Source organism: Bos indicus, chromosome 29 (assembly GCF_029378745.1).
Source record: "Bos indicus isolate NIAB-ARS_2022 breed Sahiwal x Tharparkar chromosome 29, NIAB-ARS_B.indTharparkar_mat_pri_1.0, whole genome shotgun sequence".
Taxonomy (NCBI): Eukaryota; Metazoa; Chordata; class Mammalia; order Artiodactyla; family Bovidae; genus Bos; species Bos indicus.
Window position 1 is genome coordinate 44,315,931 of NC_091788.1, and position 19,959 is coordinate 44,335,889.

Genomic DNA, 19,959 nt, shown 5'->3' on the forward strand with positions numbered 1-19,959 from the left:
CAAGCCTCCAGGTTTTCCTTTTCCGGGTCCCAACTTGGCTTGTTGGGCGCATGCGCCACTGCAGGTTGGCGGCTCGCGGCTCCTTCTTCCGGCCTCCCCCTTGGGCCGGCTCCCGCAGAAGCGGGGCGAGCGCGGAGCCCAAAGCGAGTGACCTGTGACCCCGGAAGTGGACCTCAGGGTCCCGGGGCTTTCCCCGGGCCGGAACCGAGGGAGCCGTCGCTGCATCCCCGGAGCACCCACCCCACGCCCACCTCTGGATGCCGCCGACGGGTGCCTGGCCCGTGCCCCGCGCCTGCCTGCCGACCCGGCCTTCGGGAGCAGTTCTGGGGCGGGAGTGGGTGCCAGGACCCCGCCTCTGATGCGGCTCCACCCCCGCGCCTGGGTCTCACACCGCTGACTTCCGGGCCGGCCCCGCCCCCTGCTCGCACCCTCGCCCCTCCGATCTCTCTCCCCAGTTGGGGGAGACCATGGCGTGAGCGCGAGGCCGGGCCCCGGGGCCCTCGGGCGCCAGGCGGGGCATGGGCCAGGGGCCGCCCCCATGAGGGTCCCGGGAGGAGGGCGCGCGCAGCAGCGGCGGGGCCATGGGGTCGCAGGTATTGCAGATCCTACGCCAGGGGGTGTGGGCCTCGCTCACCGGCGGTTGGTTCTTCGACCCGCACCAGAGCACCTTTTCCAACTGCTTCCACCTCTATGTCTGGATCTTCCTGCTCACCTTCCCTTTCTTGCTGTACATGGTGAGACGCTGCCGCCACCTGTAACTCCCGCCGGGGAAAGGGAGGGCAGATGTCACCGAGGGGTGCAAACTGACAGGGACTCCGGGCTGTGGGAAGGGGACTCAAAGCAGAGTTCGGAGTGTGTGGAGGAGAGGCCAGAATTTTCTGGCCAGGGTGACCTTGAGCCCCTCACTTAATCTTTGTCCAGTTAGTTAAGTAAAGGCAGGGTCTTCGTACTGGTTGTATGCAGGGGTCAGGAAGTCTTCTTGTGAACTTGTGAATCCTAACCTTGATGGCGGTGGCAGGTCCACCCCTTGTGGGAGCAGGGCTCTATGAGGAAGGACCTGACTTGCTGCCACCTCCAGGTCCTGCCCCCCAGCTTGATGGTGGCTGGTGTGTACTGCCTTGTGGTGGCTGTCATCTTCGCTACCATCAAGACTGTGAACTATCGGCTGCATGCTATGTTCGACCAGGGCGAGATTGTGGAGAAGCGCAACTCTACCATGGGGGAACCAGAGGAAGAGCCTGCCCAGGGGGACAACAATCTGCCCAGGTGGGCGAGGCAGGGCCTGTGCTGGAAATGGAGGGTTCTTGGTGCTTGGGCCTTGGCATTGGAGGATGGAGAGGGGGCTTGGGGAACATTGCCTCCAAGAGTGGTTGAATATTCCTTGATTGGCTCTGGATTTGTCAGGAGAATCGACGTGGAGGGAGGAGTGATGGGGATGGTGGGAGAGGTGCTGCGTGAAGAGGGAAGGTTAGCTTAAAGCTGATGTTTCTGTGCACTGCTAGAGATCCTGGAGTGGAAATGACCGTATTTCGAAAAGTGAGTTCCACGCCCCCTGTGCGCTGTAGCTCTCAGCATTCCGTGTTTGGCTTCAACCAGGTCTCGGTGAGTGGTCCCGGCCCTCAGCCTCCCCTACTCCTCTCCTGGGAGCCTGTCCCCATGTGGGTATGTCCTACACCTACTTTTTTGCTCTCTTGGCCCCTTCAAACTTTTCTCTTACCTGCTCAGGAGTTGCTGCCCCGGATAGAGGACTCTGGGCCCCTCAGAGGTAGGTGGTTGCTGTTGAGAACTGAGGTGGCGGTGCAGAGCGGGGCCCAGCACATCGATGCCTTGAGGTACTGCTAATGCGTTTGGGGCTGTGCTTGTAGACATCAAGGAGCTGGTGCGGGAGCAGGGCAGCAACAACGTGATCGTGACCTCGGCCGATCGAGAGATGCTGAAGCTAAGCTCACAGGAGAAGCTGAGTGAGTGGGCATGATTGGCAAGGGCTTGGGGAGAAATCTAGCCGCCATGTCTTTGAGTCACCCTAACCTTTGCTTCCTGGGGCTCTCTTAGTTCTCTGAGATAGGACTTCAGTGTCCCGCCCCCCTGGGCTTTCAGAACTCGGGGCCGTAGGACCCTCTCAGCCATCAGCTCCTGATATAGAACACCTTTTTCTAGTCTCGTGTCTTCTTCTCTTCTGACAGTTGGAGACCTTCCCCAGACGCCTCCAGGGGCCGCCCCGGACCCTTCTCTCCCCAGCACGGACTCCTCAGAACGTTCTCCCCTGGCTGGAGATGGAGCCCCGTGGAGTGGTGGCAGTGTGGCTGACACTCCCATGAGCCCCCTCCTGAAGGGCAGCCTCAGCCAGGAGCTTAGCAAGAGCTTCCTGACCCTGACCCGGCCCGAGCGGGCCCTGGTGAGGACCAGCAGTCGACGGGAACAGCGCCGGGGAGCAGGAGGCTACCAGCCCCTGGACCGGCGGGGCTCAGGGGACCCCACACCCCAGAAAGCTGGCTCCTCAGATTCCTGCTTCAGTGGCACTGACAGGGAGACGTTGAGCAGCTTCAAGAGTGAGAAGACCAATTCTACCCACCTGGACAGCCCCCCTGGAGGGCAAGCCCCCGAGGGCAGCGACACAGACCCCCCCTCGGAGGCAGAGCTGCCCGCCTCCCCTGATGCCGGAGTCCCCTCAGATGACACGCTGCGCTCCTTCGACACGGTTGTAGGAGCAGGGACGCCGCCGGGCCCGGCCGAGCCTCTCCTGGTTGTGCGGCCCAAGGACTTGGCGCTGCTCCGGCCCAGCAAACGGCGGCCGCCTGTGCGGAGACACTCCCCTGCCACCGGCCGTGCCCCTCGGCGGCCGCTGCTGGAAGGCCGGGGCTTCTTCGAGGATGACGACACCAGCGAGGGCAGTGAACTGAGCCCAGCCTCCAGCCTCCGGTCCCAGCGCCGCTACAGCACCGACAGCTCCTCTTCCACTTCATGCTATTCCCCCGCGAGTTCTCGGGGGGCTGCTGGGGGAGCCCGAAAACGACGGGCCCCCCACGGGGCTGAGGAGGGGATGGCTGTGCCCCCCAAGCGGCCCTATGGGACCCAGCGGACGCCTAGTACTGCCAGCGCCAAAACGCACGCCCGCGTGCTGAGCATGGACGGGGCAGGGGGGGATGCCCTGCGGGGTCCCCCGGCAGGCTCCAAGGCTGAGCTGGAGGCCCAGGCGGGGGTGGAGCTGGCTGCCGCTGAGCCCACTGTGCTGGCTGCCGAGGCCCGCAGGGGACCTGCTGCCAACCAGCCTGGCTGGCGCGGGGAGCTGCGGGAGGAAGGTGCGCTGGGGGGAGGTGAGTGCCGGCTGGGGAGGGGCGGGGGTCGAGGCAAGGGGCAGCTGGAGGGGGGCCTGCTCAGCCTCCGACAGCAGGTGGACGTGAACACTGCTGTCTGGTGACGGTCATCTGCTGGCGCTTCAGATAAGCAGGGCTGAGCAGAGAGGAGGCCTTTAAGGCAGAGACCTCCGGCACCTGGCTCCAGTCCTAAAGCTAGCACTTGAGTCCTTTTTCTTCGAGGTCTCTCGAGCCACGCTCGTCCTCCTGGGCCACCAGCGGAGCAGAACAAGTCACGTACTTATTCCCAGATTTAGAAATCATGGCCCAAGTGGTTAGGTCACCTGGCAGGGTCACAGAGCCTGGATATGGTTGGACTAGACCTGATCTTTAGCTCCACACAGGAGCACCTGCATCTCCTTGCCACCCGCCCCCAGGCTCTGTCCACTTTCTTGTCACTTAAAATCGCGGTGGGGGACCTCTCTTTGGACAGCTGCCGAGGAGACTGGCAAGCGGGACCACTCAAGCAACGTGAGGCGGGCACAGGCCATCCGGAGGCGGCACAACGCCGGCAGCAACCCCACCCCCCCAGCCTCGGTCATGGGCTCGCCCCCCAGGTGAGCACCAGCTGGCTGCCTGGGGTTGGGGGGTGGGGGCCCACTGGCTCTGAGTGCTGCTGACAGCCCGTGGGCTGCCCCCTCCCCAGCAGCCTGCAGGAGGCTCAGCGGGGCCGTGCGGCCTCCCACTCCCGGGCTCTGACGCTGCCCTCGGCCCTGCACTTCGCCTCCTCGCTGCTGCTCACCCGGGCCGGTGCCAACGTGCACGAGGCCTGCACCTTCGATGACACCTCCGAGGGTGCTGTGCACTACTTCTACGACGAGAGCGGTGAGCCCCTCCCTGCGTCCAGTGGCCAAGCCTGTGGCCCAGCCTCTCCCCCCTCACTGAGAGTCATCGTCCCTGAAATTACATCCTTGGTGCCCTGGGGCTGGGCTGCCATCTGGAGAACCCAGCACAGGGTTTTTCTCAGGTGGGTTGGGCCTCGGTGCTCCTGTCCCTGACAGGCTGCCTTGTGTCCCACACCTGTCTGTGCTCCAGGTGTGCGGCGTTCCTACACCTTTGGCCTGGCTGGAGGTGGCTATGAGAACCCCGTGGGGCAGCAGGGGGAGCAGGCAGCCAATGGAGCCTGGTGAGTCTCCAAGCTCAGGCTCTCCCAGCCCTGTGGCTAGTGGGCTGTCATTTCTGGGGGGTTTTATCCCTTCCTTCTTTGGGCAGGAGCAAAGACCTCCAGGAGGTAGCTCAGACCTCCAGGAGGAGAGGAGGGTGCGCGGCAGCGAGGGGCATGGAGGGGAGAGGGGCAAGCCTGCAGGGATCCCTTGGTTCCCTGGCTCCACGGGACTTCCAAGCACGAGGCTCCAGGGTCTTCTTGGATGCCTAGGGTCTGGGAGGGAGGCCCTCTGTGACCTGTCTCCTCTTGACACCCCTGTACATCTTCTGGGTACTCGAGTAGCCCCCCTCGGGCCCCCAGTTGTGGCCTGGCCTTGGCCTCAACCCTGTTTCATTCCTGGGCTCGCCCACAGCCCCGACCCTCACCTCTGCTGTTCCCACAGGGACCGCCACTCACATTCCTCCAGCTTCCATTCAGCCGACGTCCCAGAGGCCACCGGCGGCCTGAACCTGCTGCAGCCGCGGCCCGTCGTCCTGCAGGGCATGCAGGTGCGCCGAGTGCCCCTGGAGATCCCGGAGGTGAGAAGCCAGCATTGGGGAAGGACCTGCAGGAAGGGGTGGGGGATGCAGAGCACCAAGCGCTTGTGCGGGCCCCAGGAGGGCCAGGTGGTTCCGAGTGAGGGCTCCAGGGGCCCTAAGGTGGCTGTCCTGACCTTTGATGGCCAGCACGGTGCACAGAACATGAAGGACTCAAGTTGCTTATTTATTTACTCAGTAAGCTTGTCTGGAGTAGCTTCGTTACCCTGGCAGGGTCCGCAGTTAGTGGGGAGGGTGCAGTGGCACCCGCGAAGGGGACAGCTGAGATCACTGGACAGTGGCGACGGGTCGCTTGAGGCATGCTGGTCGAGCTTGTCTGTTTCAGTAGGGTTAGTAAGAGCACCTTTTCTTGTTCCTGAAAGTGTCTTGGTGTGGACAACAACTTATGTAATCGGTCAGGAAGTGACAAAAACACTAGGATTGTGTAAGGCACAGATTCAGAGCTTAAAGAACAATCATGAGAGTAGTGCCCACGCAGCCAGGGCCACTGAGAGACCAAGGGCAGCACCCAGAAGCTGTGCGTGCCCCTTCCCTACGTGCTTGTTCTCCTTCCCCGTCCCGTGGGAGAGCAGTGCGGTCCTCACATGGGCGAGGGCTCCTCCAGAGGCAGAGGCTGTGCTGTGGTGGCTCTCCTTGTGTCCCTGGAGTCTGGCACAGGACAGGCTCATGAATGCGTCCCGTAAACACTTGTTGACTTAAAGACCCACAAGCCCAGAGAGGTTAAGTAGGCAGCCCAGGGCCTCACAGCAGTGGCATTGGCACCCAGGCCTGCCCTCAGGGCCAGGCCTCCTTGTGCTCCAGGGTAGAGTGGTCAAAGTGACCCTGATGGCCACATCTGGGCAAAGGGTGGCATTTTTACTGGCTCCCGAATGGTAAGGTGGATTTCGCTGACCCCAGAAAGGGGCCAGAGATGCCTCCTGAGTGGGGAAGACAGACACAGGAGCTGGTAACCCTGGCCCTTGGCAGCTCCCGCAGCCGTTGAGCCATATCTTGGGAAGCTGGAGAAAGGAGCAGGCCCTGGGGTGGAGGGTCAGGGCAGGCTGTGGGGCTGCTAGATGGTAGGGACTTTCTGTATAGACCAGCTCGTGTGTGCCGGGGGTGGCATGGACGGGAGTGGATCAGAGCTAATGGCCAATGTGTGCCGGGGGTGGCGTGGACCGCGGTGGTGGGGGATGGGGCTGATGGCCAGTGTGTGCCAGGGGGTGGCGTGGACCACTGTGGTGGGAGGGCGGGGCTGATGGCCGCGGCCGTGGGGACCGCAGTTTGACCTACTGGACCAGGACTCCCTGCACGAATCCCAGGAGCAGACGCTGATGGAGGAGGCGCCACCCCGGGCCCAGCACAGTTACAAGTACTGGCTTCTTCCTGGCCGCTGGACCTCTGTGCGCTACGAGCGGCTCGCCCTGCTGGCGCTGCTGGACCGGTGAGCACTCAGCCCCTCGGCTCCCAGGCCTCTGTCATTCCTGGCCCCAGGGCTTCCAGACTCTGGGAACGTGTGGAGGCCGTCATGGCCACAGAGAGCCTAACCGCTGGGTCACTGCGGGTGCGTGGAGGGCTGGAATTTGCAGTGGGATTGCTTCAGGTTCTTCTAGGGGCAAATGGTTGGCCTAGTTGGGGGTGCTCTGGTCATTTTTCTCTCAAAATTTTGCTGGAGGGAGACATGGCTTCTTCGTGTTGTGTTTCTATTTTTTTTATTTGCTTCTGTGTTGGATTCAATTAAATTGAATCCTGTATAGCCTAAAAAGCCAGCAAATCATCTGTCTGAGCTCTCCGTTTTTTCTGGGAGGAAACTGAGGCCCAGAAAGACAGAGAGGTCAGGTGACGTTTGTTGTCTGGGTGGCTTCCTGCGCTCTGGATTTCTCCCGGCACTGAGAGCGGTGCTTTGGGGAAGCGGGAGGCAGATCGGCCAGATCCCAGGGTGGTGGCCCCTGAGGTCTCCGGGTCTAGAGGGGACAGAGCCTGGGGTTGGGTGCAGGGTAGCGGTGGGCTGGCTTCCTGGAGCAGGTGCAGCCTGGCCCTGCCCAAGGTTATAGCTCCAGATACTCAAGATGATGGCTGGCATGGGCGCCACCCCGGATGTGGGTCTTTGTGGCTGGGTCCTGTCCCCCACACCCCCACCCCCTAATCCCTTGCCCCGCCAGTACGGGAGGAGGTAGGCGTGCTCTGACCCGGCGGTCTCTCCAGGACGCGCGGGCTGCTGGAGAACATCCTCGGCGTCGGCCTGAGCAGCCTCGTCGCCTTCCTGGGCTACCTGCTGCTGCTCAAGGGCTTCTTCACGGACATCTGGGTCTTCCAGTTCTGCCTGGTCATCGCCTCCTGCCAGTATTCCCTGCTGAAGGTCAGGCCTGGCTTCCGGGGTCTCCTCCCCCTCCTCCCACGACCCCTCTTGAGGGGGTCGAGCTAGAAGACAGATAAGATGCTTCAGGTCCCCTGTTCACCACCATCCCCCATCCAACAAATGAAGGAACTGAAGCTCAGGACAGTTGAAGGGGGAGTCCTGCCCTGGTCCCTCACAACGCCCCAGAAGTGGAATTGAACAGGTCCCAGGCCTCTGACGCCCCCTTGGGCGAGGCTCTCGTCACCATGTAGCTCCTGTCTCTTGCAGAGTGTGCAGCCGGACGCCGCCTCCCCCATGCACGTGAGTACAGGGGAGCATGCCTCCCGTGAGGCCCGGGCCTGGGCGGGGCTGTGACCCTCACCCTTCCCCGTTGCCCCCAGACCCCTGGTCCTTTTGCCCCGACCCTGCCAAGCTCTCTTGGACCCAGGGCCGGGCCCGGGGCACGTGAGCATGCGTTCGCGAGTAGGGCGTTCAGTGAGGGAGGTGCGGCGCCTCACAGGCCCCCTCCCCAGGGCCACAACTGGGTCATCGCGTACAGCCGGCCCGTCTACTTCTGCATCTGCTGTCTGCTCATCTGGCTGCTGGACGCTCTGGGCTCCGCGCAGCCCTTCCCGCCTGTCTCCCTCTATGGCCTCACGCTGTTCTCCGCCTCTTTCTTCTTTTGTGCCCGTGACGTGGCCACTGGTAAGGCCGGGTAGGGTTGAGGTTGCAAGGGGGTGGGGGGGAGCGAGGCCCTACGGGTGGGCCGGGGGTGCAGCCGGCAGACTGACCAGGCCTCCGCTCCCCCTCCCTGCCAGTGTTCACCTTGTGCTTCCCGTTCGTCTTCCTCCTGGGCCTCTTGCCCCAGGTGAACACCTGCCTCATGTACCTGCTGGAGCAGATAGACATGCACGGCTTTGGGGGCACAGGTATGACACCCAGGGCGGGGCTCCTGGGTAAGGAGGACGTGCAGGCCTGTGGGTCTGTGAGGCTATGAGGGTGTACGACTGTGGGTCTAGCACTTTGCTGAGGCTTTTCCTGGTCTACATGGAAGATTCTAAGAGCCCATCTCTTCCCTTCCCTTCCCCACCCCTCCCGTCTCCTCCCCAGGCAAGTGGTTTAAACCTGAGAATGCAAGAGGCCCTGCAGGCCTCTCTGGGCTGGGGGAGCAGAGAACAGTGGGCCGGGCCCCGAGTCCAGGGGAGGTTAGCCCCTGGAAGTTGAGGGGCAGCGGGGCCAGTGCCACGGGGGCTGGCGGGTGGGCTCTGGGCTTTACTTGCCTCCGCTCGCCTCGCAGCCGCCACCAGCCCCTTGACAGCCGTCTTCAGCCTCTCCCGCAGCCTGCTGGCCGCTGCCCTGCTCTACGGCTTCTGCCTCGGGGCCATCAAGGTAGGGATGACCTGGGAGGGGCCGGGAGGCGTCCAGAGCGGGGGGCTGCGGGATGGGGCTGTGAGTTGCGCCCGCAGTAGCCTCTGCCCCGGGTGAGGGTGCCCGCAGCCCTGACTGGCGCGGGCTCCCTCTCCAGAGCCCTTGGCCGGAGCAGCACGTCCCTGTCATCTTCTCCGTCTTCTGTGGCCTCCTGGTCGCGCTGTCCTACCACCTGAGCCGGCAGAGCAGCGACCCCACCGTGCTCTGGTGGGTGCCTGCGCGGACTGTCTGTGTGTGTCTGTGCCTGGCAAGGGTTGGGGGCGGGGTCTGCACATGTGCCTGTCACCGCCTGACCCCAGGGCCTGTGGGAGGAGGGGCAGCCTCCCAGACCCAGGCCCCTGACTTCTCACGGCCCAACCCCCCAGGTCTCTGGTCCGGAGCAAGCTCTTCCCTGAGCTGGAGGAGCGGAGCTTGGAGACCGCCCGTGCTGAGCCCCCAGACCCACTGCCAGAAAAGATGCGCCAGTCAGTGGTAAGCGCCCGGAGTCTCGGGGTCCTGTCTTGTGGGGAAGGGTGTGTTCAGCCGCCGGTGGCAGCAGCACCCACACTGGTGTTTCCCGACCCTGCAGCGCGAGGTTCTCCATTCCGACCTGGTGATGTGTGTGGTGATCGCCGTGCTCACCTTTGCCATCAGCGCCAGCACCGTCTTCATTGCCCTGAAGGTTCGTGGGGCACAGGCCAGTCCTTTCGCCCAGGTCTTTGCCAGAGCGCACATGCCCCGAGGGCCGGGCGGCCGTGGCCTCACATCCTTCTCGGGCCCTGGTCGCTGTGCGCCGGGCAGCCCGTGGCTGAGCCTCCCCTCCTCCTTGCAGTCCGTGCTAGGTTTTGTGTTGTACGCGCTGGCGGGGGCCGTAGGCTTCTTCACACATTACCTGCTGCCTCAGCTCCGCAAGCAGCTGCCCTGGTTCTGCCTGTCGCAGCCCGTGCTGAAGCCGCTGGAGTACAGCCAGTACGAAGTGCGAGGTGAGTGCCTCCGGCCAGTCTGGGGCCCTCCACCGACCTGCCTTTACGAGCTCGGACCTCTCAGCTTAGGGTGCCAGCAGGGGGCAGCCTCTGTCCACACCGCCCTGTCTGCGATGGCATGGGCCCTCCGGCCCCTTCACTGCCCTCTGTACCCTCTCCTGTGCCACCCTCAGCCCCTGCCTCACTCTCGCCCTGCCTGCTCTGCCCTTTCCCTGCCCGCCTTGTGGACCCTGACGAGATAGAAGTAGAACTCCAGGAGGTGTTGTTGAGAGATACAGACCGGTTCTTAGTGAACTAGGTCAGTGTAGTGCACACTGAACTGTGCAGCACAGAGTCCTTGCAGCTTGTACTTAAATCCCCGCATCTGTGGTGCGAAGGTCTGTGTGCTTGTTTTTCTTAGACAGTGAAGGACCTTGTTTACTGGGCCAGCATCTCCATGTGGCTACGTCACCTTGAGCCAGTGATGGGCCCGGTCCAAAGGTCCCCGTGACTGAGGGTCACTGTGAACTTGGGCCTCACCCAACCTGTCCTGACTCTGGTGGACACCAGGGGTGTTGTCATCACCCTTTATTTCAGACAGCCGAATGGGCAGAGCACCTGCCCTGAGCCCCCAACACGCCCTGCCTGGGCCTCATCGCCCTCATTTGATTTGCTGAAGATCAACACCCCCAGCTGCTCAGAAATTCTAGGGGCCCAGAATTGCACACCCCCACATCCTGGGCTCTGCCCTCCTGCCAGCTTCCCGTGGAGAGCACGCCTGCCCCCTTTGCAGCAGCAGGAGGAGATGTGGAGGGCCCAGAGCTCAGCAGCAGGCCCACCTCCTTGCCCGTGGTTGCAGGTGCTGCCCAGGTGATGTGGTTTGAGAAGCTGTATGCCGGCCTGCAGTGCGTGGAGAAGTACCTCATCTACCCGGCCGTGGTGCTCAACGCCCTCACGGTGGACGCTCACACGGTCGTCAGCCACCCAGACAAGTTCTGCCTCTAGTGAGGACCGCCAGCCCCCTGGTCATCCCACCACCTACCTGCCTGAGTAACCCAGGGGGAAACTGAGTCCCCTTGGCCAGCAAGCTTAAGTAGGCCCCCAGCTCCTGACACCCTTTCCAGTGAAGCACCTGCCTTCTCAGGAGCAGACATGTCCCTCCAGTACGCCTGAAGTTGAGGGGGTTAGTGACCTCTTCAGGGAGCAGAGATGAAGGTCGCTGGCCCAGAAGAGCTGGGCCCCGCCCAGCAGAGCCCAGGCTGGGGCCTGCAAGGGGTGGGCCCCACCCTCACCGCCTGGCCCCTAAAGCCTGACTCTTGCCCACAGCTGCCGGGCGCTGCTCATGACCGTGGCTGGGCTGAAGCTGCTGCGCTCGGCTTTCTGCTGCCCGCCCCAGCAGTACCTGACCTTGGCGTTCACCGTCTTGCTCTTTCACTTCGACTACCCGCGCCTCTCCCAGGGCTTCCTGCTCGACTACTTCCTCATGTCCCTGCTCTGCAGCAAGGTGAGCTGGGGGTCACACTGCAGCCCTGGGGGCAGGCCTCTCCTGCCTTGGTGCGGGAGACCCACCCCAGTCCCGTGGTATCCCCTCTGAGGGCCTTGGCAGTGGCTCCTCGTAGGGCAGTGAGCAGGCTGAGGTTTAGAGAGCATAAGTGATTTGCCTCAGGTTTCCTGGAGAGCTGGTGGTCAGCTGGGACTTGAACAAAGGCCTGTTCCCTGGCTCTGTACTGGAGGCCCGCAGTGGTGCCCACGGGGGACCCTGGCACAGGCCTGAGCTTTCATCTCACTCCCGTGAGCATTCTGGTCTGATTTCTGGCCTGGCCCAGGATGGTGGAGATCAAGACTGTGTCCCCCTCTGACGGCAGGGCCTGTGACTGTCTCTTAACTTTTGGTATCACAGCTGCATCACCAAGAGTGGCATAACCTGAGCAAATCATGTATCTGTTCTACCTCGTCTGAACCTCAGTTTTCCCATCTGGGAAGTGGGACAGTGATAGGAGGCTCCCAGGACGATCATATGAATTAAATAGTTAATGTCCCCTTGGGTGCTTTGTCTGGGGTTGCTAATGGTGTCGGAAGTCCCAGGGGTCTGAGTGGGCACTTGGTGGGCCCCCTTCTCTGTGAGCAGTCCGTGTATCTCTCACCTTCTCCCCTCTCCACCCCTGCAGCTGTGGGACCTGCTGTACAAGTTGCGTTTCGTGCTGACCTACATCGCGCCCTGGCAGATCACCTGGGGCTCAGCTTTCCACGCTTTTGCCCAGCCGTTTGCCGTGCCACGTACCCAGCCTGCCGCTTGCAGCCTGGGTGGGAGTGTGCAGGGAGGGCTGTCGCCCGGATGGGGGGGCTCCAGGCGGGCTGGCAGGGGTGGAAGGGTCATGAGGGAGGCTGGGGAGGGTCCTGCGTGCCCACCACCTCCTTGACTCGCGCCCAGACTCGGCCATGCTGTTCGTTCAGGCCCTGCTCTCGGCACTCTTTTCCACGCCTCTCAACCCACTGCTGGGCAGCGCCGTCTTCATCATGTCCTACGCCCGGCCCCTCAAGTTCTGGGAGCGTGACTACAAGTGAGTCTCCTGGGCCGGAGGCGGATGCCCTGTGGGACCCTGAGGGGGACTGGTGGGGAGCGGGTGGAACGGGGCAGGTTGCCGGGAGATCAGATGGAGATTGGAGGCTGGGCTGTGGGGAACAGCACCGTGGGCTTCACTGAGGTGGCTGATCCACAGGAACACAGCTTGAGCCAGACCGAGGCCTGGGGCTCACACCCTGGGCTTCCTGGCTGTGTGGTGCCCCTGGGGGAGTCCCCTCACGTCCGTGAACCTTAACCTCCCCCTGTCATGGAGCGGGGTGCAAGCCCAGAGGGGCGTGGTGGAGGGTGGCGGGAACTGTCACCTGAGCCTTGCCCTCTTGGCCACCTGTGTGTCGCCCTGTCTCTGAACAGCACTAAACGCGTGGATCATTCCAACACCCGCCTGGTCACTCAGCTGGACCGGAACCCTGGTGTGTACCCAGCCATCGGGGGCTTTGGTGCAGGGCCGCCCTGGGGAGGGAGCCTTGCTCACTTGTCATGTCCATCTGTCCGTCCATCCTGGGTCCCAGGCGCTGATGACAACAACCTCAACTCGATCTTCTACGAGCACTTGACCCGCTCACTGCAGCACACACTGTGTGGGGACCTGGTGCTGGGCCGCTGGGGCAACTACGGCCCCGGTGACTGCTTCGTCCTGGCCTCCGACTACCTCAACGCCCTGGTCCACCTCATCGAGGTTGGCAACGGCCTCGTCACCTTCCAGCTGCGTGGCCTCGAGTTCCGGGGTGAGCCGAGGGCGCCACCTTTGTCCGTGTGTGAGGCCCGGACCCTAACCCTGCTCTACCCCAGTTTGCTGGGGCCCTTGAGCAAGGCCCTCTCCGCCACGGGCCCCACGGCCTGGGATTCCTAGTCTGAGCATTGAGGCGGCAGGCTTTCTTTGGCCCGGCCCCGTCCCTGCCCTGACTGTGGCAGGTCTGTAGTGAACAGGCTGCTCTGGTGGAAGCTCCGGCCTGGGGCTCCTGCTGGCCTGCTCTGTGGACTCAGGCCTGGCCCAGGTTGGGGCCCACGCATAAGCCCTGGGGAGTGAGCCAGCTCCTGGCCCTCAGGAAGGATGCACCTGGCAGGTTCCAGCTTCAGAAGAGGCCCCGAGTGCAGAGAGGCTCGAAGCACAGCTCAGAGCAGCACGAGCCCGAGCTTCAGTCTTTGCGTCTATAAGTGAGGGATCTGGCCCTGTCCGTCCCGTCACCGCCACCCCAGTCCCACCCCACCATGGCCACTGGGAGTTAGGAGGAGAAAGGGGCTCGTTTGTTCATCCGTTCACTAAGTGACGGTGGCTCCCGTCACCTCCAGGGGCGGGGCCTGGGCACTCTGGGGAGGAGGCAGGTGGGGATGGGCTCGTGTCCCCTGACTGGCCCCCCGTCTCCGCAGGTACATACTGCCAGCAGCGGGAGGTGGAGGCCATCACTGAGGGCGTGGAGGAGGACGAGGGCTGCTGCTGCTGTGAGCCAGGCCACCTGCCGCGGGTCCTGTCCTTCAATGCGGCCTTCGGGCAGCGCTGGCTGGCCTGGGAGGTGACGGCCAGCAAGTACGTGCTGGAGGGCTACAGCATCAGCGATAACAACGCCGCGTCCATGCTGCAGGTGTTCGACCTGCGAAAGATCCTCGTCACCTACTACGTCAGGGTAGGAGGGTGGGGCCGGGTGGCCGGGGCCCCACACTCAGGGCTCGCTGGGCAGGAGCTTCCCGAAGGCCACCTTCTGAGTCTCCAGGAGCCTGCTCTGCCCAAGGGAAGCTGGGGCCTCAAAGAGTGGAAGCATCTTCCAAAGAGTCACTGCCAGATAGCGGGTCTCTGAGGCCCCGTGACTCTGCCCATTGGGGGCCTAGGGTGGGGGCCCTCTGTCACTGCCTCTTGGAGGCTCCCGTGGGGTGGTGAGTACTGGGGGCCAGTGCGCAGCACCTACACAGATCCTCTCTCTGGGCTTCGGTCCTGGGAGGGGCATTGCTGACGACCACCTTCCAGACCACCAGCCCTGCCCCACCAGCACACAGAGACAGTAACACTAACTGTGGCGGTCTTAACACAGTTTTAGGAGCAGCTGCCAAGCAGCGGTGCGTAGCAAGGGGTGGGCTCTGCCAGGCACCTCTCCTGAGCTGGGAGAAGCCCACCACACCTTGCAGGAGACATGCTGCTGCCTTAGATGTGGAAAGTGCTTTGCCTGAGGCCCCAGCATCAGGAGGAAGTGCCGGAGCTAGGCTAGGCCCGGGCTGGGCCTCCCTGTCTTAACCTGGGCCCTCCAAGCCAGGCCTGAGGGGTCAAGACCTGTTGTGGGGCAGGCGGTTGAGGAGGCACAGTGTGGGGTCCCAAGGGAGCCCTGGGCTGGGTTCTGGGACTCCTGCCATGTCGCTTTCTTTGCCTTTGTTTAGCTTTTTGAGAAATAGAGATTCTTGCAGTTCTGTGAGGTGGCAGGAATGAGGAGGGCACTACAGGAGTGGAGTGACTAGGGGTCACAGTCAGGTCCCCTCATGCTCTCTCAGCATCTGCCCTGCGGCGTGTCGTGGGCCCAGAAGGGGTGGGCGGCTTGTTGGAGTCCACGGAGCCTGCTCCCCTGAGGTTCTCTCTTGGACGGTCCTGTGTCCCCCAGCTGACCCTTGCTGCCAGTGGGTGGCCCCTCTGCGTCACTTGTCAGAGCAACTGCCTTCTCAGATGCCCCGTGCCCGCACTCGCTCCTAGGAGGGCTTATACCATGGCCACTTTGCCCAGGCTCTTGGCCCCACGTCCTACCATGCTGCTGGGCTCCTGTTGCCGAGAGGCCCCTGTTCATAGCCAGCTGGACCAGCCTCTGCAGCTCTGGGTTCCCCATCCCTCCCCCAGGCAGAAGGCCACCGTGCGTTGGCTCCATCCAGGGCAGCAACCTGACTGGCTGCCAACTGTCGGCCTCAGACCGCCCATCCATCGTGTCTGTACCAGCCGCATACTGTCCAAAGGCTCTTCTCCATTCACCCACGCCCCTGCTTAGAAACCAGCAGAATCTCTCATTTTTAAATACGTATTTTATTACTTTCTTGGCCGAGTCAGGTCTTAGTTGCGGCTCGAGGGACCCTCGTCGTGGCATGCAGCTTCTCTGGCTGTACACGGGCTCAGAAGTTGTGGCACGTGGGCTTACTTGCCCTGCGGCGTGTGGGATCTTAGTTCCCCAGCCAAAGATGGAACCCACGTCCCCTGTACTGCAAGGCGGAGTCTTAACCACTGAAGTCCCCAGCAGATTCTCTTAAGGGGTCGAGGAGCCCCTGGCTTGGGTACAGATGCTGTGCCTCTTTTTTTTGAGGGGAAGTCCTGTGATCACACTCATGCTATCTTGAAGGACCCGTGACCTGAGCACCTGCCACAGGCAGCACTCTCTAGTGGATGCTCCGTAAGGAGGGGTGCTTCCTGTCAGCTTTCCCCTTCCCCTTCCTCTTCCCTGACTGAGAGAAGGAGCAGACAGGCCTGTGTGGCTTCAGGGAGCTGAAATGGGAGAGGGGATGGGTGTCCTGGGAAGCTGACTTCAGCGCAATCTAAGGCAGAAGCTTCTTTTTTTTTTTGGTTAGGCCACATAGCTTGAGAGATCTTAGTTCCCCAACCAGAGATCGAACCCAGGACCTCTGCAGTGAAAGTGCAGAGTCCTAACCACTAGACCACCAGGGAACTCACCGGGAGAAGTCTCTGTACCCTGACACTATCTCTCCTAGTGGCCAGGGTGAGGGCGCGCCCCCAGTGACCCCTGCCCTCTCCTCACAGAGTATCATCTACTACGTGAGCCGCTCTCCAAAGCTGGAGGCCTGGCTGAGCCACGAAGGCATTGCGACGGCCCTGCGTCCTGTGCGGGCACCTGGCTATGCTGACTCCGACCCCACCTTCTCTCTGAGCGTGGATGAGGACTATGACCTTCGCCTGTCCGGCCTCTCGCTGCCCTCCTTCTGCGCCGTGCACCTGGAGTGGATCCAGTACTGTGCCTCCCGGCGCAGTCAGGTCCGGCCACCAGCACCCTGGGGCTGCCCTCTCCCCCTCGGCCTCCCCTCTCCCCGTGCGGGTTCTTCTCACCCTCAGCCTCCCTTGGCCTGGGCCCCAGTCCCTGCCCCAGGTTCCCTGTGCCAGGTCTGAGCTGGGCTCTGGGGACGGGGGTCCTTGTGCCGCAGCCTGTGGACCAGGACTGGAACTCGCCGCTCGTCACGCTGTGTTTTGGCCTGTGTGTGCTGGGCCGCCGGGCCCTGGGGACCGCCTCGCACAGCATGTCTGCCAGGTGAGTGCCCAGCCAGGCCTGTGGCCCTCCCCTCCTCTACCTCCTGACAAGCTCTGGGCCTCTGGCTGCAGCCCCCAGGGCCACATCAGTCCTTCCTTTAGTGCGGCTCCTCTCCCCATGGGACCTTGCCTGCCCCTCACCTTCACCCTGTGAGGGACATGGGCAGGGACTGACCTCCTTGTCAAGATGGGGAAACAGGCCCAGCGTGAAGAGCAGGCTGCCCTCTGACCCCTACACACAGAGCCAGCGCTGAGGAGCCCAGCGCGCCCGGTGCATTCACCCCCTCCTCCTCTCCAGCCTGGAGCCCTTCCTCTACGGCCTGCACGCCCTGTTTAAGGGGGACTTCAGGATCACGTCCCCGCGGGATGAGTGGGTCTTTGCCGACATGGACTTGCTTCACCGCGTGGTGGCGCCCGGGGTTCGCATGGCCCTCAAGCTTCACCAGGTAGGCAGAGGTGTGCCCAGGCAGGGCGGACAGGCAGTGAACTTGCCGCCCAGGGCAAGGGCAGCCCACCTCGGCCCTCCCGTTCTCCCCGCAGGACCACTTCACATCCCCAGACGAGTATGAGGAGCCAGCCGCCCTGTATGACGCCATTGCGGCCAACGAGGAGCGGCTGGTCATCTCGCACGAGGGCGACCCGGCCTGGCGCAGTGCCATCCTCAGCAACACACCCTCGCTGCTGGCGCTGCGCCACGTCCTGGACGACGCCTCGGACGAGTACAAGATCATCATGCTCAACCGGCGCCATCTCAGCTTCCGCGTCATCAAGGTGGGGCCTGCCGCTCACCCCTCCTGCCCGCTTCCCGCCGCGGCCTCCTGACCCCCTCCCACATGTGTGGCCCCCGCAGGTGAACCGCGAGTGTGTGCGCGGCCTCTGGGCCGGGCAGCAGCAGGAGCTGGTGTTCCTGCGCAACCGCAACCCCGAGCGCGGTAGCATCCAGAACGCCAAGCAGGCGCTCCGCAACATGATCAACTCCTCCTGCGACCAGCCACTGGGCTACCCCATCTACGTGTCTCCCCTCACCACCTCGCTGGCCGGCAGCCATCCTCAGCTGCGGGCTCTGTGGGGCGGCCCCGTCAGCCTGGGCGCCATCGCCCGCTGGCTTCTGCGCAGCTGGGAGAGGTGAGCTCTGACCCCCGCCTCCGGGGTCACGGGGGAGGAAGCAGAGGTTCACAGAGAGGAAGTGGTGCCCTCCGGGGTCTGACTGAGGAAGCGTTGGAGCCAGGGGTGAACCCCAAGCTGACCCAACTGCACACCCCGCCCTCTCAGCCAGAGCTGAAGGTGGCCTTTAGCCTGAAGCACCATCGATAATGCCACCTTTAAAAACTATAGGGGCTTCCCTAGTTGTCCAGTGGGTAAGACCATGTTTCCACCGCAAGGTACTAAGATCCCACATGCCTCACAATGTAACCTTAAAAAAAAAAACAGCCTGTAAAGTAGATGGCAGAATCTTTTAGAAATAGGACTAGGATCTGAGATGTTAGGTGCCTTGGGTTGGGGACTTGTGCTTGTGAGGGCATTGCACCCTCCTCCCCCCACCAACGTCGTCTCCATTTCCCCTCTCCCAGGCTTCACAAGGGCTGTGGTGCCGGCTGCAATAGCGGCGGGAACGTGGATGACTCGGACTGTGGCGGAGGCGGGGGCTTGACCTCCCTCAGCAATAACCCCCCCTTGGCACAACCCACACCTGAGAACACAGCAGGTGAGTGGGCAAGGCCCAGTTAAGCCCATGAGTGGGAAGGGCAGCCTAGTGACTGAAGTCTGCCCTGTTATCTGTCTCCCACAGGCGCTGGGGACCAGCCCCCCCCACCAGGCCCTGCCTGGGGCCCGAGGCCCTCCCTGAGTGGCTCTGGTGATGGGCGCCCCCCTCCTCTCCTGCAGTGGCCACCCCCTCGGCTCCCTGGACCATCCCCCGCTTCACCGGCTCTCCCTGAGGGTCCCAGGCCCTCAAGGCCCCCTGGCCCTGGTCTCCTAAGTTCTGAGGGTCCCAGTGGGAAGTGGAGCCTGGGGGGTCGGAAGGGACTAGGGGGATCCGACGGGGAGCCAGCCTCAGGGAGCCCTAAAGGAAGCACCCCCAAATCTCAGGTAAGGTTCTTCCAGCGGGGTCAGGTCTGGGCAGCTCAGGTCTGCTCTCCCACCGCCAACCTGTCTCCCTTCCCTCAGGCGCCTCTAGACCTCAGCCTCAGCCCGGACATCAGCACTGAAGCCTCACCCCCCAGAACAGTGCAGGACATTCCTTGCTTGGACAGCAGTGCTCCTGAGACTGGCACGCCCACCGGGGCCCTGGGCGACTGGCCTGCCCCTGCAGAGGAGCGAGAGAGCCCGGCAGCTCAGCCCCTGCTGGAGCATCAGTACTGAGTGGCCTGGCGCCCTCTGGGCCTCAGTCCTGTATTTGGGAACTTGGACCCCTGGCCTCTGGCCCTTTCTGCTGGACCACAGAACCGAGTGGCTTTGGCTTCCACATGTGAACCCTGACCTCTGGCTGCCTTAGCCAGAGCACTGGAACTGAATAGCCCAGACCTCTGACCTTGACCCCTGATCTCTCATCCCTAATCCACGGCCTGGGCTCCCCAAACTGAGGCAGGCAGCATCCCAGTCGGGCCCTAAGAGCCAAACCCATGGGCTGGTCCCGCTTCAAGCCCATGGCCAGGACTGACTTGGCCCCTCGGCCTGCACCGCCTGCTGGGGTGGCCCTTTGGCCTTGGACTTGGGGCTGAAATGTGGGAAAGGTGGGGTTCTTTTTCTTTTTTTCTTTTTTTTTTTTTTCGTGCTTCGGAGACACCAGAATTAATAACACTATTTTTGATTTTGGTTGGTAGTTTCTTCTATCTGGGGGTGTTTGGGTGGAGGGTGGAGCAGGTGGTCAAGTCAGGGTAGATGAGCAGAGAGGGATGAAGGATGTGGGGCTGGGCTCTGAGGTCAAGGTTAGACCAGGGTGGGACTCAAGTAGGACTGGATCCTCGTTGCCACAAGCCTGTTCCCTTTTTAAACTTTGACCTTAAGTGTGCAGTTCTGTTTCTCATGCCAAAACGTTCAAAGATTTCTAGCTCCAATGGCAGGTTCCTGCAATTATCAGTCTGACCCTTGTTAGAGCCTTTCTCTGAGCCTCAGTTTCTCCAGTTGTAAATAAGAGATGACACCTAAGGGCTTTTAAGAATACACGAGACTGCGTGTGTAGAGCAGCGCTTACAAGTACTCATGAATAGTGGCATTTTCTGAGCACTTGGTCTCTGTGCCCAGGCTGCAGCCCAACACTAGGCGTCCCGGTCTAGCCCCCAAGTTGGTTTGGAAGGCCGGTACACTTGTTCCGGTTTCTCGGCCAAGGGCTGGAAGCCCCACAGTTAAACAGCTTGCCGGGCCGGGCCTGGCCTGGCTCAGGGCAGGCGCTCCGCCTGCGCTCCGCGCTGACCGCG

At 62.6% G+C, this 19,959-nt stretch overlaps 1 protein-coding gene and 1 non-coding gene across 7 annotated transcripts; one reads left to right on the top strand and one right to left on the bottom strand.

Annotated features, from left to right (window-relative positions):
- The first annotated feature begins 61 nt into the window (after positions 1 to 61).
- Positions 62 to 19,357, top strand: PCNX3 (pecanex 3). Of its 6 annotated transcripts, none has more exons than XM_070782878.1 (35): positions 62 to 734; positions 1,079 to 1,266; positions 1,503 to 1,602; positions 1,726 to 1,765; positions 1,866 to 1,961; positions 2,184 to 3,314; positions 3,787 to 3,910; positions 4,000 to 4,178; positions 4,389 to 4,479; positions 4,901 to 5,036; positions 6,317 to 6,477; positions 7,239 to 7,392; positions 7,660 to 7,692; positions 7,905 to 8,076; positions 8,190 to 8,300; positions 8,669 to 8,760; positions 8,897 to 9,006; positions 9,165 to 9,270; positions 9,368 to 9,460; positions 9,611 to 9,761; positions 10,600 to 10,744; positions 11,067 to 11,244; positions 11,909 to 12,017; positions 12,172 to 12,301; positions 12,676 to 12,734; positions 12,834 to 13,049; positions 13,693 to 13,946; positions 16,043 to 16,273; positions 16,441 to 16,544; positions 16,842 to 16,989; positions 17,084 to 17,314; positions 17,394 to 17,668; positions 18,115 to 18,248; positions 18,333 to 18,631; positions 18,710 to 19,357. In XM_070782878.1, exons 1-35 carry the CDS (start codon positions 582 to 584, stop codon positions 18,902 to 18,904), a joined length of 6,129 nt encoding a protein of 2,042 aa, XP_070638979.1. In that variant the 5' UTR covers positions 62 to 581; the 3' UTR covers positions 18,905 to 19,357. The 6 variants fall into 6 exon arrangements, with proteins under 6 accessions (XP_070638979.1, XP_070638982.1, XP_070638983.1 ...); XM_070782881.1 differs by having other exon boundaries at positions 6,335 to 6,477; XM_070782882.1 differs by having other exon boundaries at positions 6,356 to 6,477.
- TRNAE-UUC (transfer RNA glutamic acid (anticodon UUC)) lies at positions 15,877 to 15,949 on the bottom strand. Its single transcript has one exon. It is a non-coding gene; the product is annotated as a tRNA-Glu (tRNA).
- Positions 19,358 to 19,959: the final 602 nt, after the last annotated feature.